This window comes from Engystomops pustulosus, chromosome 2 (genome assembly GCF_040894005.1).
Source record: "Engystomops pustulosus chromosome 2, aEngPut4.maternal, whole genome shotgun sequence".
NCBI lineage: Eukaryota > Metazoa > Chordata > Amphibia > Anura > Leptodactylidae > Engystomops > Engystomops pustulosus.
This window is the reverse complement of record NC_092412.1, coordinates 190357889-190377808: the sequence shown is the minus strand read 5'-3', so window position 1 is coordinate 190377808 and position 19920 is coordinate 190357889. Positions and strand designations below refer to the sequence as shown.

Here is a 19920-nt window from a genome sequence, read left to right as displayed (position 1 = left end):
GGAGAGCAAAAATAATCCCAAATTATTTTTCAAGTATATAAATGATAAGAAACTAAAAACAGAGAGTGTGGGTCCCCTTAGAAATAACATGGGGGTCATGGTGGAAGGAGACGAGGAAAGGGCCAATCTACTGAATGTCGCCTTCTCAACTGTCTTTACCCTGGAAAATCCCCTGGTGGAAGACACAATGAGGAATAATGTTAATTCTTTTTATAATGTCAACAGTTTAACCCAGGAAGAGGTACGGCGCCGCCTCGCAACCACTAAGATAGATAAATCACCGGGGCCAGATGGCATACACCCCCGGGTTCTGCATGAATTATGTACGGTGATAGACAGACCGTTATTTTTAATATTTGAAGATTCACTGAGGACTGGTTATGTTCCACAGGAATGGCGCATAGCAAATGTGGTACCAATATACAAAAAAGGATCAAATAGCGATCCTGGAAACTACAGACCCGTAAGTCTAACTGCTGTGGTGGGGAAAATATTTGAGGGGTTTATTAGAGATGCTATCCTGGAGTATCTCACTGTGCACAACCTTATAACCCAGCGTCAGCATGGGTTTATGAGAGATCGGTCCTGTCAGACTAATCTGATTGGTTTCTACGAGGAGGTAAGTTCAAGACTGGATCTGGGGGACGCTGTGGATGTTGTATATCTGGACTTCTCAAAGGCATTTGACACCGTGCCACATAAAAGGTTGGTATATAAAATGAGACTGCTGGGAATAGGAGAAAATCTGTGTATCTGGGTAAGTAATTGGCTTAGTGATAGAAAACAGAGGGTGGTCATTAATGGCACATTCTCAGATTGGGTTGATGTTACCAGTGGAGTGCCACAGGGGTCAGTATTGGGGCCACTTCTTTTTAATATTTTTATTAATGACCTTGTAGTGGGTTTACACAGTCAAGTTTCAATATTTGCAGATGATACTAAGCTGTGTAAAGTAATAAATACTGAGGTCGATAGTTTAGCATTACAGAGGGATTTGTGGAAGCTTGAGGGATGGGCAGAGAAATGGTTGATGAGGTTTAATGTAGATAAATGTAAAGTTATGCACTTGGGCCATGGAAACAAAAAGTATAATTATGTTCTAAACGGTCAATTACTTAGTAAAACTGAAGCTGAAAAGGACTTGGGCGTATTGGTGGATGGTAAACTTAATTTTAGTGACCAGAGCCAGGCGGCTGCGGCTAAAGCAAATAAAATAATGGGATGTATCAAGAGAGGAATAGATTCTCATGATAAAGACATAGTTTTGCCCTTATACAAATCCCTGGTCAGACCACACATGGAATATTGTGTACAGTTTTGGGCACCAGTGTATAAAAAGGATATAATAGAGCTGGAACGGGTGCAGAGGAGAGCAACCAGGATTATTAGGGGAATGGGGGGATTAGAATACACTGACAGATTACAAAATTTGGGATTATTCAGTTTAGAAAAAAGACGACTGAGGGGAGACCTCATTACAATGTACAAATACCTGAACGGACAGTACAAGGATCTCTCCAAAGATCTTTTTATACCTAGGCCTGTGACCAGGACAAGGGGGCATCCTCTACGCCTAGAGGGGAGGCGATTCTACCATCACCATAGACAAAGGTTCTTTACTGTAAGAGCAGTGAGACTATGGAACTCTCTGCCGCAGGAGGTTGTTATGGCCGACTCTATGTACATGTTCAAGAGAGGCCTGGATGACTTTCTGGAGAGAAAAAATATCACGGGATATGGGGATAAAACATTTATTTAATTCTTGAAGGTTGGACTTGATGGACTTGCGTCTCCTTCCAGCCTTATATACTATGATACTATGACTGCCTTGATTCAGTTGTACCCAAACCTGCCGTCTCTTGCATATCTGCGCTGGTGCTCTAAGAGTTAACAGTAATTTATAGAATCCTATTGTAGGACCCTATTGCAAATGAGCCCTTCTTGACCTGTACTCTTTATCCTGTATTCTTCAGAACCCATTTTTCTTAGTGATTTTGTGCTGTGTCCTCTTGGCTTTGATGTGGATTTGGCAACCATTCTTATCTGTTTGTTTTATATTGTCTTTGTCTCCATGTCTGCACTTTGGCGCAGCTGAAAAGGGGGTTTAGTGTCAGGGCTTAAAGGGGTATTCCCATCTGGGCATTTAAATTTAATTAAGTTCATTTGCCATCTGTAAACATTCCTTCAATCGGATGTTATTTAAAAAAAATGTTCCTGTGTGAAGATAATTTCTCATAAATGTTGTCATGTTGTCCCTTAGAAATGAGATAGCTTCCTCGGATACGACCACCTCACATTTTGGCAGCAGTGGCCAGACATGTGCTATTGAGTCCTGCCTGACCACCAGGATTCAGTGATCATTACGACAGGACAGCTGTGGGACCTGCAGTAACTCCTGGACATTTCATACACAAAAAAAACTTTTGTTTCTTTGTGCAATTCCTCCAGCAGAGGTGGCCGTATCCAAGGATACAGTCTTGTTTCTAAGGGACCATATCAGAGAAATAATCTTCTCACAGGAACATTTTTTGAATGACCTCTAATTGAAGAAATGTTTATGTATGGCAGATTAATTAATCTGGATGTGTATGCCCAGACGAGAGTACCCCTTTAATTTTCCTGTCTATGTCATCTGTCCGTTGTAAGATCGTGCATTACAGTTGCATCAACTAACATCCAGCATGAGTTGAAAAATCTCTCTGCGGGTTTTGCCATGTAGGTTTTTGTCAGAGCAGGTGGATATAATTTTGTAAAATCCATTCTTTGGTGTTAACCCAATCTGATTGGGGGTGTGTAAATGCAATTTTTATTAGATTTCTGTCTCAAAATTGTTGCATCTAACGATTTGCACCAACTTTCCAACATTTTTGTGACTCAGTAGGACCAATCCACTTCAAAGAACTGACTCATGTACATCTAGATTTGGTAGACAGATTTAAGAAGTTTGATTTTCCAAAAACTCACAAAATTAGGTGAGTTTTCACTCCAATCACTGGGTACTGGATTAAAATAAAGGCGGTTTGGATGGAAGTCTAGGGGCCAAAACATTCTATGGGGCCTGTGGCCACCCAAACCACCCACCAAATTTTATACCGCAAAGGACCTTCACCCATAAATCCTCATACACCTGTTTATACACTCACTGCACATGTCCATTTTAGGAGCTTAGAAAGGACTCCAAAGGTCCTGAAACCACAGATTGAAAGCAGACAGGAGGGAAACATTCTCCATTCCCCATAAAGCAGATTCTAGTACCATATGTAGAAGTGATTCCAGACTTGTAGGAGCTATAAAAGTCATACAGCCCAGGGCTCATCGCAGGCTTAATCATCTCCTGTGCAGGAGCTGGTTATAACTTTTTCTGTAACCTGTGTCTCACTAATCCTCAATGCATCAGTAGGAAAGAGCCACGTTGAGCATTATAGTTTTGCAATAGCTGGAGTCCATTGAATTTGCTAGAGCTATTTTTTTTCTTATTTACTACTTACAGCTTAACCTGATTTTATTTAATTTGTAGGAATATAGCAGACAACTAAAAATTAACGCATACAAAAAAGGTATTGAATGGATCAATTTATAAGAAATGCCTTGGAATGCATACCATGTTTTATAAATCCAAGTAATAGAAAGTACGGGGGAGGGGAACACTGATCACTATATGGATGTGCGATAAGTTAATTTGCCAGCATACATTGACATCAATGCAATTTACATGTACCATCACACTATGATTAATGTGATCTTTATAATTATGTTTTACAATAAGGTCTACTGCACCAGAATAATAATGTGCTAATTCTGTACATGATTTATAGGAATGCAATGTGAGATTTTCCCACGAGTATTGAATTTACAGCATCTGTGTTTTCTAAATATCAATGTAAAAAGCATAAGCAGATACCCAGGCACCAAGATGATCAACAGCATTGAGAACAGTGATAAGGATCTGATTGGACCGAAAACTGCAAGTGACCCTCAATGTATTCAGCCTAGAATTATATTCAAAAAGTAGTAAGCCTTAATATTATTTCTACTGAATAGGCATCTTATTGATAAACTGTCGGAATGGATCTAAACATAGTCGGAAATAATGTATGTATAATGTAGAAAAGAAGGCTGCGTGTAAAATCCTAGTACTAACCCTGAAGTATGGCAAGGTTGTGAACCAGTAGGGGGTACCAGCTACATCATCTACATGTGAATCTATAATAAGAAGTAGACATTAGAAGGAGTTATTCTTGACGTAACTTTTTTTTTTCAACCATTGGTCAACATTTAGAAAAAAACAGTGTGTAGGGCGCCAGAATGATGAATTGTGGCACACATTCTTCATGAATCTGGCGCACCCTGCACTTTTCTAACAGAGTGCACCATTTTTTTTGGTGCACTTTAACATAGAGCATGCAACGCAAGAGATATAATTGGAAGGGATTATATGCAGTATTATTCTTCAAGAAAGAGTGCTACTCATTTTAATAGGTCGTGTCTGGTATTGTAACCTAGCCCATTAGAGCAGTGACTGTTGAGATACCACTGTTTGTATATTGTGATGACCTCAGATAAGCAGAACATGACAATATAACCTCTTCTATATACATATTTTATCAAATGGTTACTACCTTTTAGGCTATTGAAGAACAATGTAAGTTTTGCACTTTTATATAGCATGTGTGGAAAATATATAAGCCGACAAAATGAGCTGCCTGTACTTACTGTATTGTGGATCATCTCATGGAGGACTAGTCATTGAACTGGTGGTTCATAAACATGCTATTTCTGTGGCATATTTGTTACTCTGAATACAATAACATTTAAGATACAGGGAACTGTTTATATAACCCATTACAGTTCTCTTAGCAATGGCATCCTAAAATTTACAGAATTTAACACCTTTTGTTCTCACTTCAACTATATCCTGTGACTGATATATTCACTCATTGCATTTGTGCCAACTTTTCTACACTTTATTAGGTTTAATCTATCACAAGGTTTAGAAAGTAAAGTAAAATAAGAAACTATAAAAGTAACTGTCAAATTTTATTGTATTATAATTAACATAGTTGTTACATATACTTTTTCCTGTGTTCATTTTCTTCTAGTGTTAGTAGTAGCAAAGATTTGGTTTACAGGAGGCTTCTTGAAAAACCAAATATAGATAAAGACTGACTTGACTTTAATATGTGGTCAGGACAAAGATCACTTATCAGGTAATAAATGAGCTGTTTTCATCACCTATTGCCAATGGTAGATCCTGTGTTATCTACCTCTACCTTTATGACATTGGATTATTTTTCACCTGGGACCTAAAAACAGCCATTGCAATAGGGCCCACAGTGCATAGGGGCCTTGCAACCCAACTTGCCACACTATCAAAAGGAGAATTTCCACCATCATATAAATATTATGCTGCACATTGTACAGCATAATATGTATATAACAGTGCAAATCTTCCACAGTACACAGGAGCTTGGACAAGAAATGTTCGGGAAGAGGACAGTGGGACAGCAGGACTAGGAATTTCTCATCTCAAGCTTCCTGCTGTCTACTTCCATGTGGTCAGCAGTTGCTGGGCTGCATGAATGTGTGTAAGTATATGAGTGTATGAATGTGTGTATGAGTATAGAACTTTATGTGTGTATATGAGTGTATGATGTGTGTGATTGTATAAATGTTTGTGTAGAAATATGTATACATTTTTAAGGGGAAAGGGAGCCACATGCTTTTCACTGTAACACTGAAGATGATGATGATGAAGTGACTGGTGAGAAGTGATCTCTATAAGAAAGGAATTGTCAGTCAATTGAGGAAAAACTCTTTACATTTTATTATTTCAGTCATTGATATCGAAAGTTAAAAGCTATTGCAAGCAAATAATGGCGCCAGAGTTCAGAAACAAAGAAGCCTGTAATTTGCTGGCTGATAGATGAAGCACACCATTAACACTAGTATTAGGTGCCCTAATGTAGAACAATGTGCCAGTCTTAATACGCAGAAGGCAATTGTAGTCAAAGAATGGAAAGAATAAAAAAAGAAAAAGAAAGGAAAGAAAAGAAAAGAAAAGAAAAAAAAGGAACCTTTTCAATGCACACAAAATGGACACTCCTGTGTGAATAAGCCTCACTGTCAATACTGTTACAGCTCTTACAGTACCAACACTGAAGTTGGGCTTACAGACAGGGAGTCCTTGCACCATATTTCTCTATGATGCAAGAAATGCCATCCTATGTAATGTGTTCAGTCCATGGCACCAGCGTATGGGTATTTTTCCACAAGCTTAACTTAACACCAGTCTTGGTTTTTGCAGGCAGGTTTAAGATGCAAAATTACCCAGCCTTCTCTGCAGATGGAGCCCCTGAGCCCCTGTATACTGTTGAAATGCACATCCATTAAATATGTAATGTGGATTGTGTTAACAAAATGTATTGTAATGGTCGTTACATTTTATATTCCTTTAATCAACTGCAATGACAACCCGAGTCTAGTAGAAAAAACATCCTTTCTGTCAATGTGTCCTTCCACACCTCGCACTGTCTGTTATCTGAACCATGCTCTTGCATATGCTCCCACACAAGTGGACTCATTTCACCTTTGAGATTTGTGAACTCCCAACATGCCTTTTCCTCTACAAGTTACCCTGCATGTTACAAGAACATTTTGTCCCAGTCCCAGGTGTGTCGTAGTAATAAGAAACCAATACATTAGAAAGGACTTTGTATCCCGCCGGTGGCTTCTCTTAATAAGTCTTTTCTGTGCGGCTCGGTCCAGCAGAATCAGGAAGCTACAATTATTGATATTGTGCAGGGATGAGGAAAAGATAGCAAGTTACTTCCAGCCTAATGACTGCACAGGTCGCCAGGGCTGGGATTTCTCTCTGTGTTGTGTCTGGTAATTTCTTGCTTTGTGACAGCCAGTGGATGTGTAATGAAGGCATCCGATAGACTGTCTGACATGGACAATGCCGCCAAAAGTTGGATCAGGATGTGCTGCAGACTATTCTAGAGATTTTTTGTTTGATTTTCTTATAGTCTTATTAAAGTCCAACACATTAATGCTAATGAAATAGATTTTGTGGGAAAATGCAGCATTTGGTAAACTCTACTTTTATATTTATATGTGATATTGATATTTCCTTTTTTGTTGCACGTTTCTATCATTCCATTTGAATGAATGAGCATATAGTGAATTCTATGAGCCTGCATTTTTTAAGGGGTGGTTCATTGCTATATAAGTAAAGCTGTGTACCTGTCACTACATCCACATGCCTGTTTTGTTAGATACTTTTTTTCCTTCAGATATAACAGTTTGTGTCTAATTACTCCGCTTTGCGGTGTTCCCACTTTGAAATGTATGAATAAATTGACAACTTGCCAAAGAGGTGTGTTCCTAAAGTGCCTGTCACTTTCTTTACCTATTGGACAGTGTACAGATACATCATCAACTTAATGTACATTCTAGTAAGAATAATAGAAGAAAAATCATCATTTAAATAGATAGTTACTAACATAGAAGAACATTTCAGGAAAGTGAAATAGAACTGTAATTAAAATAATCCAAACAAATCGCCAACAAATCCAAAGCTAGAGTAAGTAATCACCATGTTTTCTTACCATGTATCAACTGATACAATGAATGAAGCCCTTGGGACAACACCAGATTTACAAATTCCTGGTCTTAGGATGTGTTGTTTTGTGTTGAACTTAGAGAAGCCATTTATTACACTCGTTGTGTTAAGTTTTTTTAAATTTTTTTAATTAAAAAAAAGCTTTTAAAATTATGCAAGTAAGACTGATGGGCTCCAGGCTCCATAGATCCTTTGAGAGTAAGTCTCTTATAGGGTCACCCATATTACCTTTACCTTGTTAATATTATTGATGTTTGTCGCAGGTTACATGGTCACCGAGCAGTAGGGCTCGGGACTTCCTGTGCGCAAGGGTCAGGTAACACATTACTCCTGGTGGCAAAAATGTACAGGATATGTTTAATATGGATGACCCTATTAGGGTCTAATACATACCCTGTTAAATGTTGGTATTAGTGCCCAACCTATCTAAGGGGTATCCTGGCTTGGAACTACGTGTCACGTCGCAATGGCAAGTCATCTGTATTAGTTTGTATTCTATAGTATGCTTGGATTTTCCCCCAAATTTTAAAGCTGTGTAAACTATTCAAAGGCTGCAGTTCCATAAAGACGTCATACTCTTTTCTCACAGTGGAGTATCGTACTACTGTATTCAGAGTCTCTATCTTCTATTGAAAGGTTCATGGACTCCTGCTGGTATACTTTCTCTATACTGTCAATCATTTTATGTTGGTGAAGTATGGAGGTGGGGGCGAGTGAACCCGGAATCAGAGGTTCATGTAGCCGTGAGAAAAATTGTCTCCCTATGGAAATTTGGCTGTCAAGGGAAGTTTTAGTGTAACATAAAATTGTGATTAAAGCAACATATCACCAAACATGTTCCATCTTCTATGTGAAATGTCTGTTATAATTTGGTCACAGAGTACACAGAGTGCATACAGGGAGGGTTTATTAACTATATGTAACAAATTGATATGTCTAAACTTTTTTAAATTCATGAATCAAGTAAACTATTTATATTAGGTGGTCCTATCAGTGATTGAAAGCTATCTCTTAATGCATGACTATATCAATATAATTGACTATAATTTCACAGCATAGGAACAACTGCTCAATAAAGAAGTTATGCTGTAATTATCCCCATATATCTACATATCTTTATCTCCTCCTGCTCTATATTGTACTGCCTACACTGTCCTTTCATGGATCCTGTTTAATGAACAATTCCAGACATTTTCCCTCACAGAGAACTTTTTAGTCTCATTACAAATTGAACAGACTTTGAGCTGTCAGAATACTCAAACTAGACAGGTTTCACTGACATTCACAGATGACTTCTTGAAAGTGGTAATGTAATTCATTAGTAAAGTTTGTCAGAAATTTTCATTAGACTGAGGAACTTTATTTGTACAAGAATCGGAAAACTCCTCTGTAATTCCAGTTTTATCACAAGAGGTTTTAAGACTGCAAATAATAGATTAAGTATAACAATATAACAATATTTTATTGTGCTTTTGTTTTTTTCAGAATGGGTAAGAGAGAGATACAAAGCTTCATCAGATGGGTACTGGTTCTTGCCCTCTGCCTTTTAACCCTATGGGGTCGTATTGCTGCAGCATCAACACACCACAGAGTCCATTCAGGTATGAACAGTGCACTGATGCCATTCATGACACTTTCTTGTGGTACTTTTACATGCTAAACATTTGAAAAGTTCTTCATGTTTTCAATGCATTTTATAGGATTTGTCAGCCAATCCAGCTTACCGTTTCATGAATTAATACATAATATTGCAAATTTACCTTACACAAATGAAGTTCAGTGTTCAATTTGGGGACCTGAACCCACAAAGCTCAGTGTGAACCCAAACTTTGAAGTTCTCTCATCACTAGAAATATCTCAACAAAGGCTCGAATTTTGTGATGTTTCTATTTTTCAGCCTCTCGGAAAGTTTTGAAAAAAGCGGGTTCAGCTTAAGCATAACCAATTATTCATAATGATCATCAGGAAAATGCCAATAATTATTGCTAATGTTTTCGGCATTATGGACATAGACACTAAAGTGATCAAAAACCGTATGTTGTGGAATAGATACAGAGTAGAAAAAGGGAACATTCATCTTTACAGTGACTAATAATGTACATAAAAGTTTAGTAACTTTGTATATACATTACTTGTCTTGTAATCCAAACTGTTATTTGGCACAATTATTGAACCTAAAACAATCTAACTAGAGATGAGCGAACACTAAAATGCTCGGGTACTCGTTATTCGAGACGAACTTTTCCCGATGCTCGAGTGCTCGTCTCGAATAACGAACCCCATTGAAGTCAATGGGAGACTCGAGCATTTTTCAAGGGGACCAAGGCTCTGCACAGGGAAGCTTGGCCAAACACCTGGGAACCTCAGAAAAGGATGGAAACACCACGGAAATGGACAGGAAACAGCAGGGGCAGCATGCATGGATGCCTCTGAGGCTGCTTAATCGCACCATTATGCCGAAATTATGGGCAACAGCATGGCCATGACAGAGTGACAGAATGAAGCTAGATAGCATGTAAAACATCCAATAATTGACCCTGACACTACAGGGGACGGCATGCAGAGGCAGAGGCAGCGGCAGCAGGCTAGAGAGTGGCATGGCGACATACCCTAATTGGACTCAGGCTTCAAACCAATGGGTGTCAGAGAGGAACCAAAGGAGGTGAGCAAGAAGCGCTCAAATAATATCGGTACATGATAAAAGTTTGCCAGTATATTTTGTGGATTACACAGCAGGGTGGCGACAAAGTTAACATGGAAGCCATGAAAACAACCCAAAATTCTGCCTGACACAGCTCGTTTGATAAGGGGACCATGTATGCTTACAGTTCATGCCAGTCGCTGCACTGGCTGCCAGTCTCCTTTCGAATACAGTTTAAAATAATAATAACCCTCATCCATAAAGCTCTGTATAATGCTGCACCCCCCTACCTCTCCTCTCTTATCTCAGTCTATCGCCCAACCCGTGCTCTTAGATCCGCCAGTGATCTTAGATTAACCTCTACCCTAGTGCGGACCTCCCACTCGCGTCTCCAAGACTTCTCTAGAGCTGCACCAATTCTATGGAATGCTCTGCCCTGGACTATCAGACTAATACCTAACCTCCAAAGTTTCAAACGTGCTCTTAAAACCCATTTCTTTAGGCAAGCCTATAACACTCATTAACTGCATGAAGTTTTAACTCTTCTACTAACCCGTCCTGTGTCGTCCTCCCATCTGTTATCCAGCAACCAACAGGCACCAGACTTCTCTGCAGTCCCATTCACCCTGGACCTGGTATATAAGATGACGGCTGAGTGGTTCAAGCGACAGCAATTCCATTTATTATATTTTGTTCTATTCCCTAAGAAGAATGGCTTGACCGTTAAATATTCTTTTACCTCGTGTTACCCCATCATCTTCATAAACCGTAAGCTCTGGCGAGCAGGGACCTCACTCCTGTTGTTCCATACAAATGTTGTGCTCTGTTACAATACATTTGTATTTGTTTCCTATGATTTGTAAAGCGCTACGGAATATGATGGCGCTATATAAATAAAGATTATTATTATTATTATTATGGAGGCAGTGAACTAGTAGTAGATTAAAGGTGCTGCAACTATGTTAGTTGGATCTTGGGATGGAGCTGGCGCTCTGCAGCCAGGCGAGCTTTTGCCAATCCAAGCCCCTGTCTCTAGGCTACTCCCCAAACAGCACTTCTAAGAACCTTTTGTATAAGATCAAGTGTAGTAGCGTTCTTATAAGTTTAGGATATGGCGGGTGAGGGGAATGTAAACAGATGCGCAAGAAGCGCTGAAATAATATCCCTAAATGGTAAAAGTTTGCAAGTATATTTTGTGGATTACACAGCAGGGTGGCGACAAAGTTAACAACTTTGATGTGGAATGCCCTGTAATAGCTCTTGGGCGGTGTGCCTTTTATCGCCTAGGCTCAGCAGTTTCAGCACCGCCTGCTGTCGCTTAGCGACGGCACTGCTGCTGTGCCTAGAGCTACCGACTGATGGCGCCATGCCCACGGATGGTAATTCGGAGGAGGAGGAGGTGGAGGAGGGGTGGGAGGAGGTATAGTAGGCCTTTGAGACCTGGACCGAGGTAGGCCCCGCAATTCTCTGCGTCGGCAGTATATGACCAGCCCCAGGGTCAGACTCGGTCCCAGCCTGCACCAAGTTAAGTGTAGTAGCGTTCTTATAAGTTTGGGATATGGCGGGTGAGGGGAATGTAAACAGATGCGCAAGAAGCGCATGATGCGCATGGAGCTGGCGCTCCGCTGCCAGGCGAGCTTTCGCCAATTCAAGCCCCTGTCTCTAGGCTACTCCCCAAACAGCACTTCTAAGAACCTTTTGTATAAGATCAAGTGTAGTAGCGTTCTTATAAGTTTAGGATATGGCGGGTGAGGGGAATGTAAACAGATGCGCAAGAAGCGCTGAAATAATATCCCTAAATGGTAAAAGTTTGCCAGTATATTTTGTGGATAACACAGCAGGGTGGCGACAAAGTTAACAACTTTGATGTGTAATCCATGAAAACAACCCAAATTTCTGCCTGACACACCTCGTTTGATAAAGGGACGATGTATGGAGGCAGCTATATGGACGACTTTTGGAGGTAGCAATGGAGACAACGTGTGGAGGCTGCTATGGAGACAATTTAATTTGGATAGTGCCTGTATGTGGCAGTCCCAAACATTTTTCAAACCAGAGGAGCAGGTAGGTGGCCCTCCAGTAAAATGGAATAGATTGAGTGCCTGTATGTGGCAGTCCCAAAAATGTTTCAAACCAGAGGAGCAGGTAGGTGGCCCTGCAGTAAAATGGAATAGATTGAGTGCCTGTATGTGGCAGTCCCAAAAATGTTTCAAACCAGAGGAGCAGGTAGGTGGCCCTGCAGTAAAATGGAATAGATTGAGTGCCTGTATGTGGCAGTCCCAAAAATTTTTCAAACCAGAGGAGCAGGTAGGTGGCCCTGCAGTAAAATGGAATAGATTGAGTGCCTGTATGTGGCAGTCCCAAAAATGTTTCAAACCAGAGGAGCAGGTAGGTGGCCCTGCAGTAAAATGGAATAGATTGAGTGCCTGTATGTGGCAGTCCCAAAAATGTTTCAAACCAGAGGAGCAGGTAGGTGGCCCTGCAGTAAAATGGAATAGATTGAGTGCCTGTATGTGGCAGTCCCAAAAATTTTTCAAACCAGAGGAGCAGGTAGGTGGCCCTCCAGTAAAATGGAATAGATTGAGTGCCTGTATGTGGCAGTCCCAAAAATGTTTCAAACCAGAGGAGCAGGTAGGTGGCCCTGCAGTAAAATGGAATAGATTGAGTGCCTGTATGTGGCAGTCCCAAAAATTTTTCAAACCAGAGGAGCAGGTAGGTGGCCCTCCAGTAAAATGGAATAGATTGAGTGCCTGTATGTGGCAGTCCCAAAAATGTTTCAAACCAGAGGAGCAGGTAGGTGGCCCTGCAGTAAAATGGAATAGATTGAGTGCCTGTATGTGGCACTCACAAAAATTGTTTCAAACAGAGGACCGGGTCGGTGGCCCTCCCGAAAAATTAAATGCATGAAGTACTATAGCAAGAGCCAGTGGGCCCTGTCAAAAAATAGCCATTTTCCTCTGCTTTACTGTACAAAGAGGAGGAGAAGGAGGAAAATGAGGAGGAGGAGGAGTGGATCAATTATTCAGGTTGAGCTTCCTTCACCTGGTGGAGATTGGAAATTCTGAGAAATCCAGCCTTTATTCATTTTAATAAGCGTCAGCCTGTCAGCGCTGTCAGTCGACAGGCGTGTACGCTTATCGGTGATGATGCCACCAGCTGCACTGAAAACCCGCTCGGACAAGACGCTAGCGGCAGGGCAGGCAAGAACCTCCAAGGCGTACAGCGCCAGTTCGTGCCACATGTCCAGCTTTGAAACCCAGTAGTTGTAGGGAGCTGTGTGATCATTTAGGACGATGGTATGGTCAGCTACGTACTCCCTCACCATCTTTCTGTAAAGATCAGCCCTACTCTGCCGAGACTGGGGACAGGTGACAGTGTCTTGCTGGGGTGACATAAAGCTGGCAAAAGCCTTGTAAAGCGTACCCTTGCCAGTGCTGGACAAGCTGCCTGCTCGCCTACTCTCCCTCGCTACTTGTCCCGCAGAACTACGCACTCTGCCGCTAGCGCTGTCAGAAGGGAAATACTGTTTCAGCTTGTGCACCAGGGCCTGCTGGTATTCATGCATTCTCACACTCCTTTCCTCTGCAATGATGAGAGTGGAAAGATTTTGCTTGTACCGTGGGTCCAGGAGAGTGAACACCCAGTAATCGGTGCTGGAATAAATTCTTTGAACGCGAGGGTCACGGGATAGGCAGCCTAGCATGAAATCTGCCATATGCGCCAGAGTACCAACGCGTAAGAATTCACTCCCCTCACTGGCCTGACTGTCCATTTCCTCCTCCTCCAACTCCTCCAACTCCTCTTCTTCTGCCCATACACGCTGAACAGTAAAGGACTCAACAATGGTCCCCTCTTGTGTCTCACCAACATTCTCCTCCTCTTCCTCCTCATCCTCCTCCACCTCCACCTCCTCCGATATGCGCTGAGAAACAGACCTGAGGGTGCTTTGGCTATCAACAAGGGAATATTCTTCCCCTGTCTCTTGTGACGAGCGCAAAGCTTCCGACTTCATGCTGACCAGAGAGTTTTTCAACAGGCCAAGCAGCGGGATGGTGAGGCTGATGATGGCGGCATCGCCACTGACCATCTGTGTTGACTCCTCAAAGTTACTCAGCACCTGACAGATATCAGACATCCACGTCCACTCCTCATTGTAGACTTGAGGAAGCTGACTGACCTGACTACCAGTTCTGGTGGAAGTTGACATCTGGCAGTCTACAATCGCTCTGCGCTGCTGGTAAACTCTGGATAACATGGTCAGTGTTGAATTCCACCTCGTGGGCACGTCGCACAACAGTCGGTGAGCGGGCAGTTGGAGGCGGCGCTGCGCTGCCCTGAGAGTGGCAGCATCTGGGCTGGACTTCCTGAAATGCGCACAGATGCGGCGCACCTTCGTGAGCAAATCAGACAGATTGGGGTATGTCTTGAGGAAACGCTGAACTATCAGATTTAACACATGGGCCAGGCATGGCACATGTGTCAGTCTGCCGAGTTGCAGAGCCGCCACCAGGTTACGGCCGTTGTCACACACAACCATTCCCGGCTTGAGGTTCAGCGGTGCCAGCCACAGATCAGTCTGCGCCGTGATGCCCTGTAATAGCTCTTGGGCGGTGTGCCTTTTGTCGCCTAGGCTCAGCAGTTTGAGCACCGCCTGCTGTCGCTTAGCGACGGCACTGCTGCTGTGCCTAGAGCTACCGACTGATGGCGCCGTGCCCACGGATGGTAGTTCGGAGGAGGAGGTGGAGGAGGGGTGGGAGGAGGAGGAGGCATAGTAGGCCTGAAACACCTGGACCGAGGTAGGCCCCGCAATCCTCGGCGTCGGCAGTATATGAGCAGCCCCAGTGTCAGACTCGGTCCCAGCCTCCACCAAGTTAACCCAATGTGCCGTCAGCGATATATAGTGGCCCTGCCCGGCAGCACTCGTCCACGTGTCCGTGGTCAGGTGGACCTTGTCAGAAACGGCGTTGGTCAGGGCACGGATGATGTTGTCTGACACGTGCTGGTGCAGGGCTGGGACGGCACATCGGGAAAAGTAGTGGCGGCTGGGGACCGAATACCGAGGGGCGGCCGCCGCCATGAGGTTGCGAAAGGCCTCGGTCTCTACTAGCCTATAGGGCAGCATCTCCAGGCTAAGCAATCTGGAGATGTGCACATTAAGGGCTTGGGCGTGCGGGTGGGTTGCACTATATTTGCGTTTCCGCTCCAGCGTCTGGGGTATGGAGAGCTGAACGCTGGTGGATGCTGTGGAGGATCGTGGAGACGACGATGGGGTTTTTGTGGCAGGGTCCTGGGCAGGGGGCTGACTAGCAGCTGACACAGGGGAAGGAGCAGTGGTGTGCACGGCCGGAGGTGAACGGGCTTGTTGCCACTGAGTGGGGTGTTTAGCATTCATATGCCTGCGCATACTGGTGGTAGTTAAGCTAGTAGTGGTGGAACCCCTGCTGAGCCTGGTTTGGCAAATGTTGCACACCACAGTCCGTCGGTCATCCGGTGTTTCCTTAAAGAACCTCCAGACTTCTGAAAATCTAGCCCTCGCCGCAGGAGCCCTCGCCACGGGAGCTTCACTAGTTGACACATTTGGCGCTGATGCACCAGCTCTGGCCCTGCCTCTCCGTCTGGCCCCACCACTGCCTCTTCCAACCTGTTCTGGTCGAGGACTCTCCTCCGTCTCAGAAGCACTGTGTTCACCCGGCCTCTCAACCCAGCTTGGGTCTGTCACCTCATCATCCTCCGATCCCTCAGTCTGCTCCCCCCTCGGACTTCCTGCCCTGACAACAACTTCCCCACTGTCTGACAACCGTGTCTCCTCATCGTCGGACACCTCTTTACACACTTCCACTACGTCAAGAAGGTCATCATCACCCACAGACTGTGACTGTTGGAAAACCTGGGCATCGGAAAATTGCTCAGCAGCAACCGGACAAGTGGTTTGTGACTGTGGGAAGGGTCCAGAAAACAGTTCCTCAGAGTATGCCGGTTCAAATGCCAAATTTTCCTGGGAGGGGGCAGACTGGGGGGGAGGAGGCTGAGGTGCAGGAGCTGGAGGAGTGGCGATTTCGGTGACATGGGTGGACTGCGTGGAAGACTGACTGGTGGTGGACAAATTGCTCGAAGCATTGTCAGCAATCCACGACATCACCTGTTCGCACTGTTCTGGCCTCAACAGTGCTCTACCACGAGTCCCAGTAACTTCAGACATGAACCTAGGGAGTGTAGCTCTGCGGCGTTCCCCTGCTCCCTCATCAGCAGGTGGTGTCTCACCCCGCCCAGGACCACGGCCTCTGACCCCTGCAGTAGTTGGACGCCCACGTCCCCGCCCTCGTCCTCTACCCCTAGCCCTCGGGTTAAACATTTTTAAAATGAGAGTTATAACTTAATTTTTTTTTTTACTTTTTTTTTTTTTTTGTGTTTTTTGTTTTTTTTTGAGTTTTTAAAACCAAACAATGCTATCCTATTGCTATGGCTATTTTCTAGCCAAGTATCAAAGCACACTACTATGCCAGATGAGATGACACTGAGTTAGTGCCTAATTGAAATCCAACCCCTACTAAATTTTCCCACTTCGGTCTTTGCTATGGATATGTGCGTCACTAAGCGCAGAACACAGCGGTCGCAAGTCTCGTCACTACAAATTGCTCAGAATTGGCTAGTACATGCACTGCAGAAAGTACAGCCACCAGCAGATCAACCAGAAATCAAATATATAGAACGCTACTGTATGCGTAAGTAAGCTCTTTGTATTCTCCTATGGCTATTTTCTAGCCAAGTATCAAAGCACACTACTGTCAGATGAGATGACACTGAGTTAGTGCCTAATTGAAATCCAACCCCTACTAAATTTTCCCACTTCGGTCTTTGCTATGGATATGTGCGTCACTAAGCGCAGAACACAGCGGTCGCAAGTCTCACTACAAATTGCTCAGAATTGGCTAGTACATGCACTGCAGAAAGTACAGCCACCAGCAGATCAACCAGAAATCAAATATATAGAACGCTACTGTATGCGTAAGTAAGCTCTTTGTATTCTCCTATGGCTATTTTCTAGCCAAGTATCAAAGCACACTACTGTCAGATGAGATGACACTGAGTTAGTGCCTAATTGAAATCCAACCCCTACTAAATTTTCCCACTTCGGTCTTTGCTATGGATATGTGCGTCACTAAGCGCAGAACACAGCGGTCGCAAGTCTCGTCACTACAAATTGCTCAGAATTGGCTAGTACATGCACTGCAGAAAGTACAGCCACCAGCAGATCAACCAGAAATCAAATATATAGAACGCTACTGTATGCGTAAGTAAGCTCTTTGTATTCTCCTATGGCTATTTTCTAGCCAAGTATCAAAGCACACTACTGTCAGATGAGATGACACTGAGTTAGTGCCTAATTGAAATCCAACCCCTACTAAATTTTCCCACTTCGGTCTTTGCTATGGATATGTGCGTCACTAAGCGCAGAACACAGCGGTCGCAAGTCTCGTCACTACAAATTGCTCAGAATTGGCTAGTACATGCACTGCAGAAAGTACAGCCACCAGCAGATCAACCAGAAATCAAATATATAGAACGCTACTGTATGCGTAAGTAAGCTCTTTGTATTCTCCTATGGCTATTTTCTAGCCAAGTATCAAAGCACACTACTGTCAGATGAGATGACACTGAGTTAGTGCCTAATTGAAATCCAACCCCTACTAAATTTTCCCACTTCGGTCTTTGCTATGGATATGTGCGTCACTAAGCGCAGAACACAGCGGTCGCAAGTCTCGTCACTACAAATTGCTCAGAATTGGCTAGTACATGCACTGCAGAGAGTACAGCCACCAGCAGATCAACCAGAAATCAAATATATAGAACGCTACTGTATGCGTAAGTAAGCTCTTTGTATTCTCCTATGGCTATTTTCTAGCCAAGTATCAAAGCACACTACTGTCAGATGAGATGACACTGAGTTAGTGCCTAATTGAAATCCAACCCCTACTAAATTTTCCCACTTCGGTCTTTGCTATGGATATGTGTGCCACTAAGAGCTAAACACAACGGTAGCAAGTCCCCCTGCTAATTCCTCACAAAATGGTACTAGATGCAAATTAAAATAAAAAAAGTAGAACGTTATTGTAGCCCTAAGAAGGGCTGTTGGGTTCTTTGAGAATCACTCCTGCCTAACAGTAAGCTAATAGAACACCCTAACGCTTTCCCTGACCAGCAGCAGCTCTCTCCCTAGCGGCATCCAGACACAGAATGATCCGAGCAGCGCGGGCAGCGGCTAGTCTATCCCAGGGTCACCTGATCTGGCCAGCCAACCACTGCTATCGACGTGTAAGGGTACCACGTCATGCTGGGTGGAGTGCAGAGTCTCCTGGCTTGTGATTGGCTCTGTTTCTGGCCGCCAAAAAGCAAAACGGCGGGAGCTGCCATTTTCTCGAGCGGGCGAAGTATTCGTCCGAGCAACGAGCAGTTTCGAGTACCCTAATGCTCGACCGAGCATCAAGCTCGGACGAGCATGTTCGCTCATCTCTAAATCTAACCCTTCAGTCTTTATTTCTGTATCCACTATAAAGTGATAGGTTTCACTAGCAACTCAGCTACAAGGTTATGAATAAGCCCAACTGTAAACTTACTCACTGGGGGACATGTATCATTATTTCTTCCAGGCAAATTGTATCGTTTTTGCGACTTTTGTCATTTTTGCGACTTTTCTGCGACTTTTTACTCTGTCGTTTTTCAAGTACGCCTTGGCAGCACCTTGTGCAGTGTGCCTTATACAGTATATCATTGTTTCCCAGATGTTCTGTGCGACTTATGTATCACTTTTTTGGCTTATTTTTGCGACAGGCACAAATCTGCACCTGGTCCAGGGCAGGTGCAAAGAAGAATTTTTTTCATGAACCCTATTTTACCTATTTTTTCCAAAGTAAATTGGAATTAATTCACATGTTTTAAATGTTTAAAATTTTGCACAGCATCCTGTTTTTTTTAAAAAATCTGAAATTTTAGCATTTAAATTTTTTTCATTTATTGGATTCTTCTAAGAGTGAGGTCACACAGTGCTTTAATTGCATTTTGAGGAGAAGTGAATTGCCTTATTACATTAGTGGTAACATTTGCATTAACACCACATGTGACCGCAGCCTCATATGTCGTTATCTCCTTGGGGTGTGACTAGAGTGTTAAAAAATGGAAAGTGTTCGGACCCTTAGTAAATGAGCCCCAATGTGTTATGTTTGGAACTAGTTTATAGATGACAATGGACAAAAAGATCAGACACACACTTTTCTTTTTTCTATATTATCATACCAGTGGTAGGCCATAAATCTTTTGCTGTTATTGGGCTCAGGACTCTGTTTTTACAATATTCTCTGTGGTTTGCTCTCCTACAGCACAATGTTAAGTGATTATTTATCCCGCTTCTCAATTGTCATGTCTGCAAATAAATAGCAAAACATCACATTTTGACACCAGAACCTGTCAGTTACTCACCACATATCTCTTCCTTCAGAAGTACCCTGTCACAATCACTATTGCTCCTTTTCTGTGAAAATTGTTTATTGACACATTGTATTCCCATTCATTTTAAAAAAGAGTTTCTTCAGCAGCTGCAGTGTGTATCCAGACTCAAAACTCAAACATTGCAGAACATCAGCTTACTGTAGATACAGCACAT

General features: G+C 43.0%; 1 protein-coding gene across 2 annotated transcripts in view; it reads left to right on the top strand.

Annotated features, from left to right (window-relative positions):
- The window catches only part of TAFA3 (TAFA chemokine like family member 3), a 320332-nt gene that overhangs the window by 107310 nt on the left and 193102 nt on the right, over window positions 1-19920 (top strand). For both annotated transcript variants that reach the window (XM_072137624.1, XM_072137625.1), the window contains exon 2: window positions 9107-9222. In XM_072137624.1, the coding sequence (XP_071993725.1) occupies window positions 9108-9222 (115 nt within the window). In that variant the 5' untranslated portion in view covers window position 9107. The remainder of the gene's footprint in view (window positions 1-9106; window positions 9223-19920) is intronic.